Source organism: Nelumbo lutea, chromosome 3 (genome assembly GCF_056320005.1).
Source record: "Nelumbo lutea isolate HS-2025 chromosome 3, American lotus-T2T, whole genome shotgun sequence".
Taxonomy (NCBI): domain Eukaryota; kingdom Viridiplantae; phylum Streptophyta; class Magnoliopsida; order Proteales; family Nelumbonaceae; genus Nelumbo; species Nelumbo lutea.
In genome coordinates this window covers 14,912,289-14,936,425 of record NC_142686.1, presented here as the reverse complement: position 1 = coordinate 14,936,425, position 24,137 = coordinate 14,912,289, and the positions used below count along the sequence as shown (strand labels likewise).

Here is a 24,137-nt window from a genome sequence, read left to right as displayed (position 1 = left end):
AACTTCTATATTCCAGCATCTTGCTTCTAATCCACTAATGGGGCTGATGCCTTGATGGTTGTACGCACACCATTTTTACACTTAAATCCAGTCCACCAATCAACTTTGGTGTTTTAGCTATTTCACCTTTTAAGGGCATTTTAATCATTATTTTTTTTTCAAGCTTTATGGCTTCGGGCTTCCCCACCTCTTTGAGGAAAACCCAGTCATTTCAGACCCCCGAACTGGATCCCAGATCAGTGACCTGACCCAGAAAAAACCTCCCTATTGCATGAAAAAAGTCCATCCATCCCTTTGAAAAGGAAGCCAAGTTGGAAAAACCCTAAGTTGGTGTTTGGCATCGATGCCATTTTCTGAGAAAATGGTGCTACATAGGCGCCACATCAGAAAAATTGATATTTCAAACAGCGTCCTCTTGTTTGGTATCGTTTTTCTAAAAAAAAACATTGTTCCAAATCACGCCTTGAAAATCGGAAAAGTGGTTTGGAGCAAATGCCAAATTCAGTATATGTTTGACATCAATGCTAAAAAGCTAAACTAAAGCAAATTCCAACCACTTCAAAACTAAGGGGGTGTTTGGTACAGTGGTGTCTTGTTGCCATAGCGTTTTTGGTTAATCAATACAAATTTGTGAGGAAAATGTATTGCCACATTGTATATGAATGCCATTTCAATTAGAAAAATGCATGTAAGAAACATCAAATTTGATATTTTAGGTAAAAATAGCAATTTGTATTGATCAACTTAAAACACTTTCAAAACACTTGAGGTAGAAAAATCTTTCATACAAATTTGTATCGGTCAACCCAAAACACAATGACAACACAACACCATTGTTCCAAACACCCCTTAAAGGCAATGAATAGGTAACACATAGGCAAAGACTCTAACTTCTATAATAACTTTGAATACCCTTTATTAATCTTTCTATCTAAGACTAATGTAAAGAAACCACGAAGCAAATTTAAAAACTCAAAAATCCAAAAGGACCAAAACATCCAAAGTTTATGAAGTTGCCATTGAATGAGGTTAGGAGAAAAGAGGAAAGAGAAGATCAACTATTATCCACGAGTAATTCAATATGAACCTATTGAGATCTACTGGTTTATTTTGTAAGTTTTTTTATGTTGCTATTTTCAGGGGCATTTATGTCCTTTCTATCACTATTGTGTTACACTTGACAAGCACAAAAACACAGGTTTGAGTTTAAGAATAACCATTTTATGAACCAAAGGTTAGGTCTGTATCCAGTCCATCCCTCCCAAAACCCCCAGATAGTTGGAACTAACATTAGTTAATGGCCATCACTTGACAGTTGTTATTCATATAAATGGAAAAGGGAGTTCCCTCTAGGCCTCAACTAGGAAGCTAACTCAAAACAAATTCTTACTTAAAACCAAGGCAACCCAATGGGTAACACATAGGGACACTCAAATTAAGGACTCTAACTCCTATTAATAAATTCAAAATTATTAAATACTAATTTTGATTTTACTAATAGAAATACATTTCTATAAGATTTAAAAACCTTATTCATAAGACGCCCAAATGCAAAAATAAATTAAAAAACTCAAAAAATCCAAAACATCCGAAAATTATGAAATTGCGATTGGACGAGGAATTGCCAAAAATAAAAACTGTTTGCTTTCTCCATGGATTGTTTCCTTGCTTCCATGCCTCCATCATGAATATTTTAGACAAGTTGCCCACTGCTACCAAGTTTTGGCCAACTGGTTTCTTGCTCATGAGCATCTAGTAACATGCCACCATGTTTTTACTTTATATATACCAACATCATGCAGAAGGAGCTGGGAGTGATTGTGGCTTCAAACTGCAATTCTGTAGTAAGGTACATAATTCCATATTTGATGCACTTCATTAAGATTCACAAGACTCAAAGTAAGAGAACTTCCTTTGCCCAATGAAGTTGGATAATATACATATATTAGAGTTTTAGTGGGTGGATATTATTTTTCCATTCAATACGCCACATACACTATATATATAAAATCTTACTTTACCTATCTATCTATCTATCTATATATATATATATATATATATTGTAAGGTAAAGTAGGATTTTATTAAATCAGATAGTACAAGTTACAACAGAAAAGTTAGCCACATAAGGACCAAACAGAGCACTAAGCCAAGTTACAAACTCCAAATGGACTTGGATCTAAACAAATCGGTTACATTCAGATTCTTAAAGTGAGGAGTAACAGACATACAAGAAATCAGCTTGCTGACTGCCTGCTGCACTACCTCATGAGTGCGCTTAGTCTTGTTACAAAAAAACTCTCATGTTTCTTTCTAACCAAATTACCCAAAGAATAGCCATAGGAATTGTCTTTTCCTCTTTTCTTCAGGCCTGTAATCTCTTGGCATCTTTCCCCCTTGGTATTGACCCCAATTGTACAATTGTATTATGAATTATGAGGTGGAGTGAACGATAAAAACCCCTAAAAACTTCAAAAGAAGAATCAACTGTAAATTTTCAAAATTTTGTATAGATTCGCTATGACCAATTTGGGTTGGCACGCATTATATTTTCATGTATCTGGGTCCGGGCTAACTGGTATTGGTACCGGGTTGGATTGGGAAAACGAGAAGAGAGATGGAGGGAAGTGTGTCTGGCACGCGACTAGCCGACCACCAATCTCCAATCCATTTTTGGTGAGGTGACATGTCATCTCTTTCCTGCATTCTTGTGGTCATGGTTTTCAAAACCGGATCGGAAAAACCGGGAATCAGTTAAGTGATTAGTTTTGTTTTATCTCAAAACCGTTATTTTGCCCAAAATCATTGATTTGGTAAATAAACTACTGATTCAAGTGGTCAAACCGTTTGAATCGTTCAACGGTTTTGGTCGTTTTATTTTTAATTATTTTTATTTTTTTTGTCAAAATGGGTCGTCCATTTGGTTTAAATGGTTGGACCGTTCAACCTAGGAACTAGACTCCTAATTGGTTCGTTGTTCGGTTCGGTTTTAAAAACCTTGCTTATGGTAGAGTTCAAATCTGTGCCCCATTGGATGGGGCCCAAAAACATCCCACACAATTAGAAACGGCCACGTGTCCTTCCACATGCATGCCATTTTTTGAGAAAACAACACCACATAGGCGCACCACATCAGAGAAAGTGGTGCTTCAAACAATGCCTTTTTGTTTGGTGCCCTTTTTTCCATAAAAAAAAATGTTGCTCCAGGCCACGTCTTAGAAATGGGGAAAGTATGATTTATAGCAATGCCAAATTCAATGTTTTCTAAGAAAATGGTGCATTGCTTCCAATGGTGCAATGATGTGACATCATCTTGGAAATTGGATAATATAGGTCAATGTTGAAAACATTGCTATCAACACTAATATCAAACAAAACCAGTGCAATTGTTTAAGAAAATACCTATGTGGCAAAACCGATTCCAAACAAAAAACCACATGTCCAACACCATTTTTATGAGAAAACGGTGCGATGTTCCCAGCACTGATGCTAAACACTTACATGGTTGTTAGTTTGTCTCATTAGCTCCAATTTCACCCAAAACTTAATTACCCTAACTGGTGGTTTGGTTCGTCAGTTTTTCAATTTTTTGTTTTTATAATATATTATAATAATATATATAAATATATAATTAAAACTAAATATATATTCTACTATATTTTAAGTAATAAATAATATATTATATATTATAAATATCTATATATATTTATATATATAATGCATGTTTATGAATTTATAATATATAAAAATATAATATACATAAATACATATAAAATATATGTATACCTGTCAGTTCAATTAACTGCCAGCTTTCTATATTGGTTAACCAAAACTGAATTGGTACCTTCAATTTTTTAAAATACAAAATCAAAACTGAATCGGATTTTCAGTTCGATTTCGATTGTTTTTTTTTTATTTTTCTTGCTCACCCCCATTTGAAACTCACACCCCTTCATCTCCTGCCCCATCCGATGAGGAATTTGAAGACACGATCGTTCCAACAAATGCATTGGAGGTACTCCCCGTCCGGCAACATAAAACAGGGGGGAGTACAAATAGAAAAAATCAATTCAAATCAGAGAAGGGAAGTTTCACCCACCACTGGCCATATCCAGCGACCAGCAGCAGCAACAGTAAACAGAGAAGGGGAGGGTGAAACCGCAAGATTGAGGTTCCTAACTGATTCTTGCGGCAAGCTCGTGGTTGCCTGGTTTGGGCCTTGACGTCTTCTACTTCTAACAAATATCTCAAAGAACCATTCAACTTAAAAGCTTAGGCTATTAGGTGAGGTCCTATTGAATATGTTGATATTTTCTAATATGCCCCCTCACACACAAGGATAGGACCACCCATACATTTTAAGAACCATTCAACCTAAAAACTTAACCTATTAGGCGAGGTCTTTTAATATGTTGATATTTTCTAAGAAAATTGATATTAATGACAACTCAGGCGACAATGGGGTTGATCCTTTGGGACTCGCAGAAGACTTCCAACAACCTGAAATAGTTCATCCAGGTGGAGCTTCAGAATGGGAGGTGGGCCATGTTGGGTGTCGCAGGGATGATGTTGCCCGAAATCCTCACCAAGATCGGCATTTATCAATGTACCAGCATTGTGGTACGATACTAGGAAAGGTGAATACTTTGTGTCGTCTTCTACCCTCTTTGAGATTGAGTTCATCTTGCCCTGTAACCATGGGTTGGTGGTATTTAAGTGAAACAATCTTTACCATAGAAAAATGAAACCTTCAATGCACAGGGGAGTTAAGAAGACGTTATTGCTGTAGTTGAATCTACATTTGCCTCTATTCTATTATTACTCACAAAATTGGCTTCGCAAACAGAAGAGAAAGGAAGAAATTTCACATATTTTTTTACTGCTAAAATAACATTTCCAAAGAAAAAAATCCAGAAAATGTTAAAGTTTTAATTTACATTGGTCGCCAGGGATCCATTTTTCTGTATTTTGTATTGAAAAAAGAAAATAAATAAAGAATGTGTGAGAGAGAGAAATGAGATGAAAGGGACAGGTTCGTATCTCCAATGTATTTGCCTTAAAGGTTGTCGGTGCCGGAAATGATTGGATCGGAGGAGTGCAGGGTTGCATAGGGTTCAGATTTAGAGTGGATAAAGTGGGAAGAGGGTGCTTTGTAAGACCGGGGGGGGGGGGGCGATTTTGGTTTTGGGCACAGATTTGAAGCTAACGGTCGTCCCATTAGCTACACGCACGCTAATATGAAAGATATTTTCAATGCAGAGTAAGATGTGCATGTGGGGCGTTTTTCGGGCACATTCTGTGAAATCAGATGTGAAATCAGATAACAATAACTTTCCATCCATGAAACTAATGCGTCTCAACTCTCGTCAAATCCGCAACTCAAGTGTGTCTGCTCATGGACAAGTAACTAATGGAATCAGTCATGAGAGCTTCTAGAAAAAATGTTTTTCTCGGACACATGCCTTACTCTCCCTTGTTCTTTTTATTTGAATCTGTATTTGCACTGTATTGATACTTTAATGCTCAGTTTTAAAGGAATTATTCAAAAAAAAATGCTCAGTTTTAAAGGAATATAAATACAATTAGTCCAGTGCAAAATTGTATGTATTTGTATAGTATATATGTGCATTTGTATTCTTTCCAAACTGAATCTAAATAGTAATTGAAATCCCTCCACCAACTTTCAATAAAAAGATAAACTGCTGAAACCTCCTCTGAAGTTTCTGGTTATTGCTGAAGTCTCAATTGGAATTCAGTGGTTGCAATCACTTCCCCTTAACTTTCTGACATAGTTGCAATTAAATCTCCTTTGTTATAATCCTCCAGAAAAATGTATGAAAATGTTCAAAATATTCATACAATTACTTTTGACTAAAATGTTTATTTTTCAAAATTTTTCTTCATACCAATTATTTCCCTGAACCTTTCTTATTTATTTCCTAAAATTAATTTATTTCTCAAATTTGTGCTTCATATCAATTGCTTGAAAGTAAACTTGCAAGTTTAAATTCCTATTATTATTGTTTGTTATTCATAAATATAGTATTTTTTTATAATGATTGTACCAAAGGGGTTTACTGTATTACAAAGTTCAAGAGAGATGATTTTAATTACCAAACTTCAGGCTCAGTTTGGAAAGAGTACAAATACAAACAAAATTTAAGGTTTTGCACTCTAGAAATTTGTATTTGTACTCTGGAGATTTCAGCAATTTACAAGAAAAGAAGAAAAACATCGGCCACGTCGACCTCCACCTTACACGGTTACACCGAGAGGGAGAGATAGGGTGGCTGTCTGTCCGTGGACCACAAGACAAGAGGTGGGCGATCTAAATATACGAACAATTTTTATCGAAATGTGGAATCCACGTTATATGCTCGTGCCCCTTGATTCAATGCGTGTAAAGGGAGGGTGCTCACCACACGCGTCGCGTGGAATGGCTCACAGTCACAGCCATAGTTTCCTGTTTCCTGTTTCCCTCCAACCCCGGTGCCCGCCCAAAACACTCCCACTAAGTATAGATTTTTTCTTTTCTTAATTTGTTTGCTATCGTTCATATTTTATTGTTCTTCTACTCCTTCCTCCTTTTTGTTTTCTTCAATTTTCTCCCTTCGTTACTCAATAATTTATCTCCTTTTACGTTTATTCTTGTTATTGGATTAGCTCTAGTTCTCTGTTCTGGTCCAGATCGATTCGAAAGCGTTGGAGGTATGTCTGCCCTAGGTCCCCTTGTTTCTTCTCTCTTCAGCTAACTAGATTACTTTTTTTTTCTTTCCAATTTCATAAGTTGATTTTTTTTTTTTATGCTCAGAATCATGATTTCCTGATCATAATGATCGATAAATTGAGAGATAGGTCTTGGCAGTCTCATTTAATTGTGGTTCTTGTTTGGTTGGTAGTATTGCTGCTGCCAGGAATCCATCTATTGATTCTACGAATTTTAGATTTTTTTTTTCTACATTTACCTTCTCTTTCGACTATTTCTAGTTATCTTTTTCTCGGTTTTTAATCGATTTTAGGATTTTCTTCTTCTATTTTCTGTTAATCTTGACTAAACTAGAGCTTCTTGGTTTTGAAAGAGTGCTATATAGGAAAAGATCTATGCCTAGAGTCAATACGTTGCTTGGAATTTATGACAAGTGTACAACGGAATGGCATCTAGGTTATGTATGCCGAGTAAATAGAGAATCAATTTTGCTGCTATGGTGATCAGTAAGGGGTGCTAGATAGTGACATAGTCGAATAGCATTGGTTGAATGGGATTATTCTTTTCTACCTTTTGTTTGCAGGGTGGATGATCATTTCTGATTCGATCTGTTTATTGAGCATTCCAAAGCCTTGATTTCATTAAGTTGTTTTTTACAGGCGTTCGAATATTCCTTTCGACATCTATTTTGAACCTGGTGACCTGACATAAAATGGTTTCAGAGGCTCCTGCTTCAACGGCTAAGGCTAAGGAGGTCAGTCAGGTGTCAGAGAAACCAGCTTGCAGGTCAGTGATTGAAGTTCTGAAAGTTTTGGACTATGAAACGTCATTTAATTGTTTGTCATATTTACTTGTTTTTTGATGGATTCCCAGGATGGTATTGTGATAAAGAAGATAAATAAAATGGAAAATGCTTGTTTTCTTGGTTCTTTATGTGTATATTTGGTTTTGCGTATGACCTTCCTTTCCCTCCATAAGTAGTCTCGGAAGACAGGAAAAGCACAAGATATTAGAGGTAGGCGTTTTACTGTTAGTGGTGGTGACTGGTAGTCCTTATACCTGTAACAGGAAGCAGCTGAGGTGGCAGAATGCTAAAAGTACCCATCTAACTGGATTGAAACAACCTACTAACTTTTTTTATAGGAAAAAAAGGATAATTAAAAGAATAAGACATGCATCAATGGTGATGAGATTCACCAAAACAGAGTAGCTCCAAAACAAATACATTGTCAATTTATCTTCATTAACAATCCAATTCATGATTCAAAAGTAGCCCAAAAATTGACCCCAAATTCTTCTTTACTTAATTAATCACAAATTTAGTTTTATTCTTGATTGAAAATTCTCATCGAAGATACACCTATTCCTTCCTCTCCAAATACCCAACATGCAGTAGATGGGATAATATTATAGCTATTGTGGTAGTGCCACCTTTTCCCCTTCACCCCCAATATTGTCCATGTTGAAAAAGTCTCCACTGGCCTTGTGGGCAATTTTTTCTGAAATTAAAAATAGCAAAGAAATTTTCTAAATTAATTCTGCCCAGCAGCATTGGATAAAAAAATCACGTATTCTTATCTCCTCCTCATCAACTAAACTTTGTCCCAACTATATGGATTCGGCTACATTAATCCCATTTCACTATTCTATTCAGTTTAGTGCCATATTCATGATTCTGTTTCTTCTTGTCTCCTACATAGGACAAAGCATATTTGGCAACTGAAAATTTCTCTAATTCAGATAATCAACTGTTAGTCCAGTGCAAGCAGCCAAACAAAATCTTCAACTGTGGAGGAACAGGACGTCATCACAGTCTTCCAATAGAAGACCTTTCAATATAATTCTTGGATAAAGCTTCATAAAAAAACTTAACTGAAAACTTCCCATTGGTGCACTCCCGGCTTCCACTATCTTGCACCTGCATAATTAAGAGTCCATCCTCATCACCTCTAGCTTCGAAAATAGTGAAATGCATTCTTCTACTTCCCTATCAAGCAGAAGACATCTAAATTTTGCACACCATACAACTTGATCTCCCCTCTTTTTAAAGTACTAGCTTACTGTAATGTCTCAGGTGCTTAACTTATACAAAGCCTTGGGCATAAATCACTAATGGATGCTTAATTTATAACCCCTAATGGATGCTCAATTTCCATAGATTAAAACAAGTCACAAAAACAAAAAAGCCCTCGCTAGCAAAACAAATAACTCATCTTTGGATAAGCCGCAAAATAGACCATACAGTGGGATTATTAAATAAATGGAGAAAATATCCGGTTGGCATCTGGATTTTTTAATTTGTAGTAAATCCACAAATGGCTAAATAACAACAATGGCGACAATGGGAATTTGTCTAAATATCCTTTGTTGCTCTTATGCAGCTCTTTGCCTAACAAAAGGAACCATGGGAAAATTCCAAAGAAAATTCACAAAGCTGAGAGAGAGAAACAGAAGCGTGATCATTTGAATGAGCTCTTTCATGAGCTAGGAATTTCTCTTGGTATATTTTCCTCCCTTTTGTTATTGTTTCTTTTGTTTCTCTGGATGACCTCTTTCTTTAAAGGCTACTTGAAGCTTAGTCTCAACATATTTATTTATCTTAAAGGATCATTGTAGTCTATTTAGCTCTCGTTCTCTTTCTTATGATTGCCCAGCTTGATTAGCTCTATTTTGAAGTCGCGAGATTTATATATTTGTTGAAGAGTGTCACCTATTTTACAGAACCAGCTCGACAGAACAATGGAAAGGCCTCTATATTGGGAGATTCCACCCGATTACTGCAGGATCTGCTAGCTCAGGTTGAATCTCTCAAAAGAGAGCATGCAGCTCTGTTATCTGAATCCCATTATGTAAGCATTTGAAACCTATGTTGCTTTCTTTTCAAATTATGTTGTTCTCTAATACCAAACTCTTTTCCACCTAATTCCTTTTCCTCAGCTCTCTTGTCAGGCTCATCTTAATGGTTTTCTAACACATGTACTGATCCTATTGAAGATTCTTTTTGGTTGTTCCTTTAGATTATTGGTGTTTGGGATTTTTGACAGTGCCTTATCTAGGTTAATCCTACATTAATGTTCACAGCCATTTCAAGAACCAAGCTATATTTTACAATTTTGCACTGGTTTCAATTCAAATCATGTTACCAATCCTTAAATCATAAGATTAAAACGGATTTAAAAAATCATAAGAATATTAATAAAAAGGATATGAAGAACGGTAGGTATGGCTAATTTAACATTAATGAGTTGAAGTAAGAAATTGGTTTCATAAGTGCATTTAGAAATCATCATCGTCATCATCCAAGCCTTATCCCAACTATATAGGATCAGCCACATGTGCGATTCAGTTCCTGTTTAATGCCATATCCATTGTTAAATTATGGGCACTTAAATCATTTCTAACTTCTTTGTTCCATGTTCTTTTTGGTCTAACCTTAGCCCGTCTAGCCCCTTCAACTTGCAACTGACCAGTTCTTCTCATGGGTGCTGTTATTGGTCTTCTATGCATGTGACGAAACCATCTTAGTTTACTTTCTTTCATTTTATCACCTGTCAGAGCTACTCCTATATTCTTTGAATGACTTCTTTTCTGCCCCTATCCTTTCTAGTTTTTCCACTCATCCATTTCAGCATATACCTTTTTCCTACACATTTTTTGAACATGTTTCTTGACTACCCAACATTCTGTCCCATGCAACATAACCGGCCTAACAACTGTTCTATAAAATTTTCCTTTCAATCTAAGTAGTATATGTTTATCACTAAAGACTCCGGATGCACTCCTCCATTTTGCCCATCCCATTCTAATTCTATTGGTTGCAATTCTTTCTTTACCTGATCCTGCAACTTGTCAGTTTATGTGCACGTGTATCTTGTGTCCAATTCCAACTAGATTAAAATTTAAATCCAGTTTGGTCGTGATTGTGCATTTTCCGATATATTTATTTTCAGAAAAGTATTCAGTTAAAGCATTTGGTTTCTCCTGGTTTGGATTGGTTAATGTCTGATTGTGATCCCAAATTTTTCAACTGGTTGACTGACCATTTAGTTTAAGGCCCCACTGATTCCATTACTAAAATAGTTGGTTGATATCCATGATATGGTTGCCTGGGATGACTAGATTGACTAATGATTTAATATGGTTAGCCTAATCAACCACAATTTGATTTTTTATTTTTCTTTGTTTGTATCAGTGTTTTAAAAGGCGTGGGAGCCTGGGAGGCGTATGCGTGGAGGCATGCCTCCAGGCAAGGTGCCCCCCAAAACGCCCTGAGGTGTATGCCAGAGGTGCATACGCCTCAGGTGCAAGAGGCGTACACCTCATACTCCTTTTTCATGAAGTGTGCTAGAGGCATACACCTCATGCGTCTCACACGCACACCTCGTATAAAAAGACAAAAAAAAGAAAGGGAAGCTTACACCTCTTACGATCTGAATTACGCCTCACACCTCTAGGTAGTGGAACGTCTCGCGTCACGCCTCCACGTTTTAAAATATTGGTTTGTATTGATCTCCGATCATTTAGAACAATATCATATATATTATTTGTTCCTTTATTTTGCAAAAATCAAGGTAGTTGCTTTAAACATTTACAAGTGACATGTGGTCAGATAATGGTATATAAAATAAAAATAAGGCATAAAGAAAAGTGGAGTACTTTCAGATATTCTCCAATCAGTGGAATGCTGGTTTGGAGTTTCACAAACACAGGGACAACATCATAAGTGGCTGACCATCATACCAAGGGTTCCTCCTGAATCTTACCTACTACAATTCCCTCTCTTGTACTGGTTACCTTTGACGAAGTGTAGCATTTCCTAATTTCTCTTTTATTTATTACCAAAAAAATATTTCTTAGGCTCACCCAGATCCCAGCCCTTTTCCTCATGCCAAACTTGACCATGACACTCTATAAGCTCTTTGATTACTCATTAAATCTCCAAAACCATTTTCCAAGCAAGGCCAAGTTTACCACTCTCAAGTTTCTTTCTCCTAGTGAGTCCTAACCCTCCAGACTCTTTCAGGCTGCCGACCTTGTTCCATTTTATGGATTGTTTGCTCTTCTTTCCATCCTTTCAGCAAGAAATCTCTAATCCTTATTTCTAGATGATTTGTCACTGTTGTTGGCAAGGGGAAGAGATAAAGTATGCATGGGCAATTCTGGAAGGACACTTTTAAATAATCTGGATGATTATTTATGGGGTTGTAAACTTGTAATACAGTCACTTGTGGGCTAAATTGAAAGTTATGATATGGGACCAGGAGTGCAACCAAAATAGCTGGTTCCCTTTTTCCTTTTGGCCCCGTTCGCTTTTCGGTAAGTTACTTACCCGGGTAAATGCACTTACCTAGGTAAGTGTTTCCCAGGTAAGACTTATCCAGGTAAATGCATTTAGCCATTTTCTTTTATTTCCCATGTAAAATAAGGCAATGGCCATTTTAGTCATAAAAATCCATTCTTATAAGGGGCATTTTTGACCCATTCAAGTGTTGGCAACTTTCCCCCAAGGTGGGAAAGTTATTTACCCACCCAAGAGATGGGTACCAGGAAAATAAACTTTCTCGTGTCCTCACATAAATCTGAAAAAAGAACATGGGATTCTTGGTCAATGGGAACCAAAATCCCATCGACCAACTTTCCCTCCTCTCAAAATCCAGAAGAAGAGCGCCCCCTTTGTGTTTTCCATTTTCTTTTCCACTCATTTTCTCTTCTATCATCTTCATCTGTAATAGAAATTGTCATGTCTCAACTCTTGAGGAATCTGCAATTCTTCCTCTATGGCTCTGACAGCCATGGAAGCTGCAAAGAGATGACATGGACAAAAAAAAGTTAGCAAGAGCTTATTTCTAAATTCTTTTTTTTTTTTTCCAAACAGATAGGGGGTTCATTGCTTTTTACTGGTCACCTTTTCTAAATGGTGTTAACTTTGGTAGACGAATGAGGATTTCATCCTCACCTAGCCACCAAAAAATACATGATGCTATAAGCATCCATCTTTCTGAAAAACATCTCTTCTAAACTGAAAATTGTATCCTCTCACAGATGCAAATGATCATGGAAATCAATCTGTTTATGTCTTCATCCTAGATTTTTTTTCCTACCTTGATTTTGACCATCTATCCTTTTGAATGGTTGATTGGCAGGTAACCATTGAGAAGAATGAGCTGAAAGAAGAGAATTCTGTCCTAGAAGCTGAAATTGAGAAGTTACAGACTGAACTACAGGAAAGGGTTCAATGTATACCTACATGGGATGCAGCTACTGCCCAAATGCAGCATAAGAACTCGGGATCACATTTACCTGAAGATCATCTTAGGTTGCCTGTTGTAGATGCCAAATTGCAGTCGGCCCCTGTTGGTTCAGTGTTTGTTATTCCCTTCCATCATGAGCTTAAAGCTTATCCAGAGCCCATGAGTACACATGCTCCATCAAATCCTCCCTCGCAGGTGAGCAGACCTCATGCTCGATATCCTACTCCATCAGACTCTTGGCCAGCACAACTTCTTTCTGACCAGTTAAATACAACAAAAGATATACTTAGTAAAAACACCACAGGCATCAGCAGGGGCGGACAAGTCGCTGGCAGTGTATAAACTTGTCAAGATCTAGTTTGGTCAGATGGTTTAAACGTATTCACCATACACCTAAAATTATTTAAATGTTTGTCCTCAATTACCCCCTATCTTTCTTGGATATATTTGGGTTAGTTAGTTGGTTATAGGTTTCAGTATAGGCATGTGTTTAGTGCCACATACAATGACTATGCCACTGGCGATGACAACGGTTGGATCCGGGTAATGGTGCTTTGGGGGATTAATAATTAAAAAAAAAATTAGCGTTCCTGGTGGTGGATGTAAAGGGTCAGTTTGGAAGGAGTACAAATACAAATTTGTAGAGTGCAAAACCTTACATTTTGTATGTATTTGTACTGTACATATTTGTATTTATATTCCTAGCCAAATGAGCATTTATCACCAATAAATGGTTTTTCTTAGCGTATTCTGAAAATCAGGATGTACGTTTGTGAATCGTGAATTACAATTTTGGTTCGAATTCGATTGCTATGCATGGACCAATGTCAACTGTTAAATGATATTATTGTCGTGATCAGTTTTTGTCCTCATTCAGAAGGATTAAGGGCAAGGTGCCAGCCAGCTGGTAAGGTCTCCTCCTGCTTGCTGGTCGTAGCAGCAGAGACGTGGGATCGAACCCGCCTGCACCTAGGTTGGGGGATAGGCTACCCCGTTGTGGCCCTTCGCAAGATATTAAAAAAAATGAAAATTTTCTGATAGGTACCTTGTATTTTAAGCTGTCAATTTAGTGTCGGAATTTTAAAATGTGAAAATCTAGTATCAAAACTTTTAAAATGCGTACCTATGTTTAATGGGCTGTCAGTTATGTATATTACATGACCTCATGTGCCATTTAATATTTTTAAAATGTCAAAATTACCCTTAAAATAAAATACATTATTCATTATCTTCTTTTTCACGAAAATAAAACAGATCTCAAGCTTTCAACAGTCTAGATGAAAACCGAAGAATTTGCTTGTGCTTGTTGCTCGCTATCCTCTGCCCAAACTGTAAACCACTAGTATGGAATGAAGAAACGTTGGCCATTAGAGACAGACGTTAAGGTTTTGAATTGGAAGCATGTTGAGGAATTGGTTGACAGAGATCTTGATGTGAGAGAAGGTGGTGCCTTTCTGCACAAATGATGAAGGCTTGAAGAACAAAAGGTGATCTTTGGTGCGGTGGCCATTGTCTATCAAACTCCCACCTTTGTATCACAACACAACAAATTCTTTTCTTCCCTGTTATAGATTTTGGATGGATATCTTATTTGTTGGCATCGACTCCATTATCAACACAATAAATGTTGACTTCTGAGTTGGTAGAGGGAAATAGTTCTAGTGGGTCATCTGGATTTTGCTTGAGGTTGAATGAGCTAAAACACAAATTGTATGATGATACGATACGTCATCAGTATGATTTTTGGGCTGTGATTGACTTTACAGATTGATAAGTATACCTGCAGCAAAATAATGTGAACATACCGGGAGTAAGTAGTTGCACATGATGTCAAGAGTAACCATGATTGATTGACTCAATAAAGTTGTAACATGTCTCTTTTCTCATTTCACTCATTTTCTTGTATTCTCTAATTTTCATGGACATCTTTGTATCACCAATTTCATAATAGAAGCTCGATGCCTACAATAGCACTGTAGGATTGTCTGGGTTGAGCTTCAGCAAAGCTATTGTAGCTCTTCTTCCTACCTTCTCATTTTGATGTACTATACAACTACGCAACAGGGAGCTCCACATTACTGAATCACCCTTAATTGGTGAGCATTTTAGCAACACTTTTGCTTCCTTTAACAAGCCTGCTCACCCCAAAAGATCAACCGTGCATGAATAGTGCCTCCTATCTAGGTAGATGGCATGGATGGTTTCCATTGATTCAAATATTAATTGCCCTTCTCTCACCAAACCTGAGTGTCTGCAACCCATTAACATAGACAAGAAAGTTACAACATCTGGCTTCAGACCCTCCTGGATCATGGTCTCAAGCATCTTGAGGCCCTCTCTACCCATTCTATGTCGAGCACAGGCATATATTAAATAGCAGAAAGTAACACCATTTGGATCAACCCCAACATCTGATTTCATCTTCAAGTAGAATCCTAACACCTCATATGCTCGACCCAATTGATAGAACCCACGAAGAACCAAATTCCACGTTGCTAAACTTCTACCAGGCAATTCATCGAACAATTGCATAGCAGGGTTAAGATATGAAGCTTGCGGGTACAAATCAATCAGTGCGGACCCAACAAATAAGTTTGCGTTGAACCCAAGCAAAACCACTCTGCAATGAACTTGAATGCCTTCTTGGTAGAACCCAACATCACTGCAAATACCAAAAACTAAAGAACATGTGGATGGGCTTTCTCTAAGGCCTCGAGAAACCATTTCTTTGAAGAGATCAAGGGCCAGCTCTTGAAACCCATGGCGAGCATGACCAGTTATTACCAAGTTACAGGAGACGACATCACGGATAATCAAGACGGCCACATTTGATCAAGGTATCGATCTTTCGGTTGCAGGAGAACACACCCACGTGATAACTTCCATCCAGCTTCAATAAAGCAAAAGAGAAAGAAGCTCGGGTTGTTGTTTTTGGTATAACAATAACGACAATCGATTGTGCAAAGCTTAATAAACTTCTTGTTTGCAATCGCATTGCTTGCAATTGCAAGCGCCTTTAGTTTTGATTTTAGCATATAGGTTGATAAAGAAAATTAGATTATATTTTAAGGGTATTTTTGTCTTTTCATGTGCCATTTAACGACTGATTAAAGGCAAATACTAGATTGTCGCATTTTGAAAATTCAGATACTAGATTGTCATTCAGGTATTAAATTAGTATTTGAACTAAAGTACAGGATACCTATCAGAAATTTTCCCAAAAAAAAGTGCGGCAATGCTTGAGAGGGTTGTGGGTCGTTAACACGTTATTTAGCTGTGGCGATAACCTGTGCAATTGGCTACCAGGTTCACTAAATACCATTATAGTGGAAAACATAGTAATGTAAAAATAAAAGAAAAAGATAAACGTATTCCGGATTTGCTTTTTACTTTCATGTACGTCTGTCAAAAAAGTGTTTAGAGTAGGCACAATCATATATAAAGGTCACGAAAAGAATTAAACGGTTCGAGCCCCCTCTAATATGTTATAAGTAATGCAAAAGAAGAAGAAAGGAGGTATCCTTGTGCATTTTTAAGACTTATTTCTTTATTTAGGGTACTTTTAGTTTGTAGTTGAAATCGGAATTAGAATGATTTATTTCGATAGTATGTTTGGCTCAGACGGAAATGAGAATGAGGAAATGTCATTTCAGTAGAAATGGAAATGAGATTCTGATTCCTTCCAACCAAATAATTGAAATTGGAGTAGTCCATTCCAATTCTAATTCCGGACTCTTATTCCTACGAGTCAAATGGGGCCTTACTTTTGAAAAATAGGATTAATTGAGGGACTTAACATCCTTCTTCCACTGGTCTTTTACAAGCTGTTGCTTTACAGGTGATGAAGGAAGATTTGGCCCGACCTCATAGTTACGCAACACGTGGCAAAGGCAACAGCTCGACACAAAAGCATGCCTAAGGCGCAAGCACCAAGGGGAGAAACCAACGGACCGAACTCCCCTAACAGCAGTCTGAACTCCCTACTAGGAGCTCAAACTCTCCCTTCGGCCCCAAGCCACTCAGACAGTAACCCGAACTGGCGTGCCATGTAACAGTTCGGGACACACCTCGCCGAACTGGCCTGCCTGCAGTTCGGGACACACCTCACCGAACTGACCTGCCTTATAGCATTTCGGGACACACCTCGCCGAACTGGCCAGCCTTATAGCAGTTCGGGACTCACCTCACCGAACTAGTCTGCACTATGGCAATACAGGACATACCTCCGAACTCAAGACTTCACCTCCCTCACCACTCCAGCACATCGCCTCCAGGACGCCAAACCGAACAAACTGTACCATGCCTAACGCTGAGGAAGTTCGTACCCAGGGGCGGCGCACCTAACTGACTTGGGATCTGACGCTTGACGGCCGCACTTCAAGCGGCCACCTGCCACCGCCACCTGACACCGCCATCTCCAGTTACAGATATGGCTCCGACAAGGAGTAGTGGCGGTCCTATCCCAACAGAAAGGACGACACCCGAACTGGCAGAAACAAAGGTAATCATACTCGACCTGACAGGGGCTTCGGAGTGAGTACGCGAAGTGGTTATAAAAGGCCCCCTACCCCCTACAACAATGTATGTGAACTTTGCGCCATCTGGTCTTTACTTTGCCTTTGAGAGAATACTAACTTGAGCTTCGGAGTTATCTCACCGGGTTCCCCCCGAGTTCCCTCATCTTCTCCGTTTCAGGCTCCTCGTCGCTCCAGTCAGAGGTGAAATCGTTGACAGCTAAGACTGGCCGGATTGCGCTTCATCAATTGGCGCCGTCTGTGGAACGCTTCTAAAAGCCTCCCTCTAAATCTCTCTTACCTCTCTTACCTACCCTTCTTTCAAAATCTCCAACACCCATGGCCTCCTCCAACAATGCCGGACGTGGAACAGAAATGGCCACCACCGGAGAGCAACTCCAAGTTCCCGTGGTGTGCATTGGGCAGTTCACCATCCCTCTTTTAGTAGATGGGATCCCCAGTTTGAATGTGCCACAAGCAGTGGCGCCCCTGAACCCTCCTTCGTTGAACACCCCTCTTCCACTCCCTATTGAAACAAACTTCGTTGAACCAACTGTTGTCCCACTGGCAACCCACCAGAACCAGCTGGACGACCTGATGCAATGCATGCGGGCAATGCAAGCCTAAATGCAACAATTCCAGTAGCACCAACTCCAGCAACACCAGGTACTGCACCACCTCTCCCAACACCATTATCAGCAGCGGTTCCCTCAGCTACCCCTAAACCAGTCACTACTCCCCCCCCCAACACCTTGTTTCGAAGCCAGTTAAGGCCTCCCCTCAAGGTGAATGACCTCACCGAGGAGAAGCTTCCCAACCCCAGAACCCCCCTAATAGCCAGGCCTCATCCCCATGCCAAAAGTAAAGAAAAATTATCCCCGCCTTGCAGCTCGCAGGAGGGTCAGGAACCTCGCCCACAAAGTCACCTCGGCGCTCCAAGCCCGAGTTCCCACTCACGGAGAACTGGTTCAGCGCCCTAGTAGCAGACCAACATTCCGGGCCCATCGAGCTCGGCAACACGGAGGCCAGCAGCGCTAGCACCAGGCCCGCTCAAAGAAGGCACTGGCGAAGTCGCCGAACTGCTACCCGCGTCCTACCTGAGCTCAGAGGCAAGTAAGAGACGAGCTCAGGCGAGGTAAAAACTGTCCCAATTCTCTCAGTTCCTTTCCCCCTTTCATCAGAACTTCAGGTAGTCCCCTTGCCCAGTGACTTCAAACTTCCATCTCTAGATAAGTATGATGGGTACTTTGACCCCAACGACCACGTCGGCTCATTCCAGTCACAAATGCACTTTGCTAGGGCCAGTGAGTCATGCATGTGCGTGGCCTTCACCACCACCTTTAGGGGGTGGCCCGCACCTGGTACCGGAACCTAGCTCCTAGGTCAATAAGAAGCTGGGCCGAGTTCATGCAGATCTTCACTGCACACTTTGTCACCAGCAAGCGGTGCCCCAAAACCGAGGAAAGTATCTTCGAGGTAATCCAGAGGGAAGGAGAATCCATCCGGAGCTACATCAAGCGGTTCAATGAAGCATGCTTGCAGATACCACGGTTAGACCCCGCGGTACAGCTCACAGCGGCCAAAAGAGGGGTAACACACAAAGAATTCAAATGGCACATGGTGGCCAGCCAGCGAGCAACCGTGGCCGATTTCCTCAAGCTCGCGGACAAGTTCATGAGAACAGAGGAAGAAATCAACCAAAGAACCGAAGGTGGGGTCGAAAAAAGAAAAAGAGAAGGCAAACCCTCCAACCCAGGCGACAGAAGAAGCCAGACCCGAGAGGCGAAGCCAAGCTTGCCGTCCCGAGCTCCCTTAGCAGTTCGGACGGATTACACGCCGTTGAATACAAGGCAGACCGAGATCTTGATGACGATCAAGGACGCCCCTTACATAAAGTGGCCACCTCGCCTAAAGAGTAATCCAAACGAGAGAAATAAAAATCTATACTGTAGTTTTCATAAAGATCACAGTCATAGTATCGAACAATGTAACAATCTCCGGGATGAGATAGAGGGACTCATCCGTCGCGGATACTTGAGAAATTTTGTACATAACGACAATAATAATAAATCAGGTCAGCAAGGGGAACATGGAAAGGATGCCCCCGAGTCCAGCAGCAGACCGGTCGAAGCCTTGCAGCGACCTCCCCTAGAAGAGAGGCCGGTTCGGGGAACCATCCACGTGATAGTGGGCGGTTTGGTGGTAACAGGTTGCACTTCGGCAGTAGCACGGACGTCAGTTCGCGAGGCGGCCCGAGAGGAGCAGAACCCTCCAAAGAGGCCGAAGACAGGAGAACCGATCTTTTTCACAGATGACGACACGCAAGGTGTTCACTATCCCCACGATGATGCACTCGTCATAAAACTAAGGATCAGCGACTTCGAAGTCCGGCACGTACTTGTGGACTCAGGCAGTTCGGCGGACATCCTCTTCAAATCGGCGTTCGACCAATTACCGTTGCAGAGAAGCGGGTTGAAACCCGCGCACACTCCTCTGGTGGGCTTCAGCGGAGAGGAAGTCAAGCCCCTGGTGAAGATAACAGTACCTGTGGAGGTCGGCACATGGCCATGCGCGGTAAGACTCAACCACGATTTCTTGATGGTCGCGACCCCCTCCCCATACAACGCCATAATAGGGCGGCCAGTTACGCATATTCTGCGGGCAGTGGTCTCCACCTACTATCTGGCAATTAAGTTCCCCACGGACTTCGGTGTGGGGGTAGCGCGGGGCGACCAGCTTGAGTCCCACAAATGCTATGTTGCCGCCCTAAAGGGAAAAACCAAGGTAGCCGACGACCTCGAACTGGAGCGGCCTATGGAGTAGGGCGAGGAACGAGATTCGCCCATTGAGGAAACAGTCACAGTCCTGACCTCGACTACAGATCCGGCGTGAACGCTACAGATCGGTGCTTCCGTCAAGGAGCCTCTACGAACTGAACTTGTGAGTTTCTTACTTCAAAATTTAGATATTTTTGCATGGTCTACGGTGGATATGCCCAGCATTGACCCTGGTCTTATAACTCACAAACTTAACACTGACCCTGTAGTCAGACCCATTAGACAGAAAAAACGCAACTTAGCCCTGGAGCGTTGGAAGGCGGTCGACGAAGAAGTCGAAAAGCTCCTCGCAACGGACTTCATAAGGGAAGTTCATTACCCGAGCTGGGTAGCCAACCCAGTGCTAGTGAAAAAAGCAAACGGCAAGTGGCGCATGTGCATCGACTACACCGACCTGAACCGAGCTTGCCCAAAAGACTGCTTCCCCCTGCCCCGAATCGACCGCCTAGTGGACGCGACCTCGGGACATGAGCTGCTAAGCTTCCTGGATGCCTACTCAGGCTATAACCAAATCAAGATGGACCAGTCCGACGAGGAAAAAACCAGCTTCATAACCGAGTTCGGCCTGTACTGTTACAAGGTCATGCACTTCGGACTAAAGAATACTGGGACGACCTTCCAAAGACTTGTAAATAACCTTTTTCGGCCCTTAATTGGCACGAAAGTAGAATGTTATGTAGACGACATGGTCGTCAAAACACAGTTCTCACAGGAATTAATAAAAGACTTAAATTCTCTCTTCCAAATTCTGCGTCAATATAGAATGAGACTGAACCCAAACAAGTGTGTCTTCGGTCTCACATTGGGTAAGTTCCTAGGGTACATTGTCAACCAGCGTGGTGTTGAGGCCAACTCGGACAAAATAAAGGCCATCCTAGATATGAGACCACCCCGAAAAGTAAAAGAGGTTCAGAGGCTAAACGGCCGCATAGCCGCTCTGAGCCACTTCATGTCCAAATCGGCAGACCGCTGCCTGCCTTTCTTTAAGGCAATCAAAGGCAAATGGTTCGAATGGACCTGAGATTGCCAGCTTGCGTTCAACGAGCTAAATACCTACCTCACCATTGTGCCAACCTTAGCCAGATCCGAGGAGGGCGAGGTCTTAGAACTATACCTGTTGGCGAGCGACAAGGTGGTCAGTTCGGTATTAATAAAGGAAGTAGATCGGGTCCAGCAGCCCGTCTATTACGTTAGTAAAATTCTGCAGGGAGCAGAGACGAGATACCCACAGATAGAAAAAATAGCGTATGCACTGGTGATTTCAGCTTGAAACAGGTCGCGCGAGTGCAATAACCCGGGCAAGAAACAGATCAGGTATATTATCGTTCGAAAAAAAAGAACAACACTTAACCAAAAAGATTATCTATTTCATTGTAAGAAAAGGAAGAGTACAAAAAAAAATTTACAAGCCCGGAGCTACTTCTTCCCCATCAGAAGGCACTTCAACGACTCCCGAAGGCCCTGCCTCGCCCTCGGAATCTGGCTCACCATCAGCAGCGTTAGCCATCTCCTGGGTTATAGGTGAAGTGGATATGACGCTAATATCGAGGTCAGGGTATGTGTTCCGGATCATCCACCGGCAAAATTTGAATCCCCTTCTGTAAGAATCCACCATCAGGTCGTCAAAACGCGGCGAGGCGATGTAGTCCTCAACGGCCTTCTTCTTGGCATCTTCGATACCTTGGGAAAAGATTTGCGTTTTCTCCCTGATGTCCTCCTGAAGTTATTCGACTTGATACTGTACGTTCAACCTCAGATCCTCCATATGCTTCACGACTACCCCCATGGCCTCGACATCCCGCTGAGACATCGCCTGCCTGGCCATAGCAACGCGAGCAACCTCTTCGGCAGCATGAGCGGCCGCCTCGGCAGCTCGGGTATTCGCCTCGGCAGCACGAAAGGCCTCTTCGGCAGCTCGCGCCTGCCTTGAGCTCCTCTCCACCTGGGCCACTAAGGCGTGAATATAGGAGTTCACCTACCAAAAGGAACAAAGGATAGGATTAGCAACAACAAGAAGGATAGAAAACAAAGAGGGCAGACAAAATTTGACCCACCACCATAGCATGAGTTACGGAACGACAGACAATCTGGTTCAAGGGAAGATCGGTCCACGCCGCGATCTCCTTGGGAAAAGTGGCCTCCCTACTCTTCTGAAGAGCGTAGTTCGGGGACAACACGCTCCTGAACTCCCCTTGAGCTCCCGAGCCCGAGGGCCCAACTCGCGTATGAGCGGACCCAGAATAAGCGGGAGCACTAGAGTAGGCGGGAGCACCCGTGTGAGTGGTCTTGACGTAAGGGGCCCTGGTTGCTTCCTGCATTGAAGGATCCACCTCGGGCTCCCTGGGCAGATCCTCCGATGTGTGGTTTGGAGCTTGTGGCTCCTTTTGGGGCAGCTTAGTACGAGTTCGCTTGGCGACCCGCTTCCTCCTCTTCATGCCTTGGAACAGGCGTCCCCCATGAGTCCTCTCTGAGTCCATCACACCTGTAGAAAAGAGTTCGACATTAGAAAAAATGAAGGAACAAAGCGAACAAGAAACCTCTGAGCAAGAAACCTACCCGAACTCAGGCCGGCCGCAATAAGCTTGGCCTTCGTTAAGTACTGATGGCATTTTAACCCTTGTCGTGCCCATTACCGGAGGCCCTTCACCGTCTCTTTATCGAGAGTGACACCAGAATCAGGAGCGGCCTCCCCCCACCCGGTCTAAAAGGCCACCCTTGTGCACTTTGCATCCCAAAGTAGTCCTGCTTACACGTCGGGACCTTGTTGGCAAGTTCGTGCAGAAGCTTAAAACCCGGGCGAGGAGACAGGTAATACGTCCATCTTCCCCCGGGAAGAGAACTCGCTTGTTTCTTGAGCATTTAAATAGAGGAGAATATCTCCAAGTCTAAAGGGAAGCCCTGTTCACAAAAAAGGGAGGCTGTCCCCACCAAATAGAGGAGAATATCTCCAAGCTGGCCAACGGTAACGCCGAAGTGGTTTATGACCTCGACGAGAAGGGGGTGGAAAGGCAATCACAGCCCTGCAGCAAGTTGCTCCCGAAATATCACGATCTCATCAGGACTGTGTTCCCAAGGAAAGCTACCCAAAGGAATGAAATAGGCGTACCCGCCAGGCAAATGGTAAGAAATAATAAGAGATTGGAGCTCCTCGGGCGTCATGGTCGAAGGACCAAACCTATCTAGCATCTGACCTCGACAAGAGGTAGACGCCAAATTGCCTGAAGTGGCTCGGCCTATGGGTTCGAAGTCGTCCTCAAGTTCCACCTCAGGATCAGTAAAGCCATCGGGGGATGAGACTCAGTTCGTAGAACCTACATCAGACCTACTCGAAGAATCATCTGAGCTATCCAAGCTAGACATTGAGGAGAAAAGGTGGATTCAAGAATGTACTCAACCGAAAAAATGTTTTGAAGGCTCTGGAAACTGAAACAAGCAAGAAGACCTTGGAGGCGAAATAACAAGCCTAGACGCGAACTAAAAGGCCTGGGCGTGAGCTGAAAAATTGGACGCGAGCTCAAGAAGCAAACCGCAGAAGTGACAAATCGACTGGGGTCCCCTACTATTTATAGCTACAATAACCAAGAACCAACAGTGCAGATCAAAGCCAATCTGACGGTCCGCTTTCGCGCTGACCGCACATCCCCTAAGACCGAGACGTGATTGGCACACGTCTCTCCGAAATGGATGAAACGTTAGCGCACGTCTTTCTGAAACCGACGATGCACTGGCGCACGTCTTTCTGAAACTGACAATGTGCCGCACACGTCTTTCTGCAACTGACAACTGCCAGTGCACGTCTCCTCAAAACGGTAGTGGTGCATTTTTTTTTT

The 24,137-nt window shown here is 41.5% G+C and overlaps 1 protein-coding gene and 1 pseudogene across 3 annotated transcripts; one reads left to right on the top strand and one right to left on the bottom strand.

Annotated features, from left to right (window-relative positions):
• Positions 1-6,337: 6,337 nt before the first annotated feature.
• LOC148863116 (transcription factor BHLH062-like) lies at positions 6,338-13,377 on the top strand. 3 transcript variants are annotated; one of them, XM_088981234.1, is made up of 6 exons: positions 6,338-6,514; positions 6,663-6,707; positions 7,365-7,491; positions 9,087-9,205; positions 9,427-9,554; positions 12,849-13,377. In XM_088981234.1, exons 3-6 carry the CDS (start codon positions 7,418-7,420, stop codon positions 13,296-13,298), a joined length of 771 nt encoding a protein of 256 aa, XP_088837360.1. In that variant the 5' UTR covers positions 6,338-6,514; positions 6,663-6,707; positions 7,365-7,417; the 3' UTR covers positions 13,299-13,377. The 3 variants fall into 3 exon arrangements, with proteins under 3 accessions (XP_088837360.1, XP_088837361.1, XP_088837359.1); XM_088981235.1 differs by lacking the exon at positions 6,663-6,707 and having other exon boundaries at positions 6,357-6,514; XM_088981233.1 differs by having other exon boundaries at positions 6,366-6,707.
• Positions 13,378-14,786: 1,409 nt separating this feature from the next.
• On the bottom strand, positions 14,787-15,951 carry LOC148863115 (pentatricopeptide repeat-containing protein At4g13650-like; annotated as a pseudogene).
• Positions 15,952-24,137: the final 8,186 nt, after the last annotated feature.

Bases quoted from the DNA above. Each gene is read 5' to 3' on its own strand.
- LOC148863116 (XM_088981234.1), top strand. From the start codon at position 7,418: ATGGTTTCAGAGGCTCCTGCTTCAACGGCTAAGGCTAAGGAGGTCAGT. The intron at 7,492-9,086 runs GTCAGTGATTGA...GCTCTTATGCAG, and splicing joins TCAGAGAAACCAGCTTGCAG to CTCTTTGCCTAACAAAAGGA. The intron at 9,555-12,848 runs GTAAGCATTTGA...GTTGATTGGCAG, and splicing joins TGTTATCTGAATCCCATTAT to GTAACCATTGAGAAGAATGA.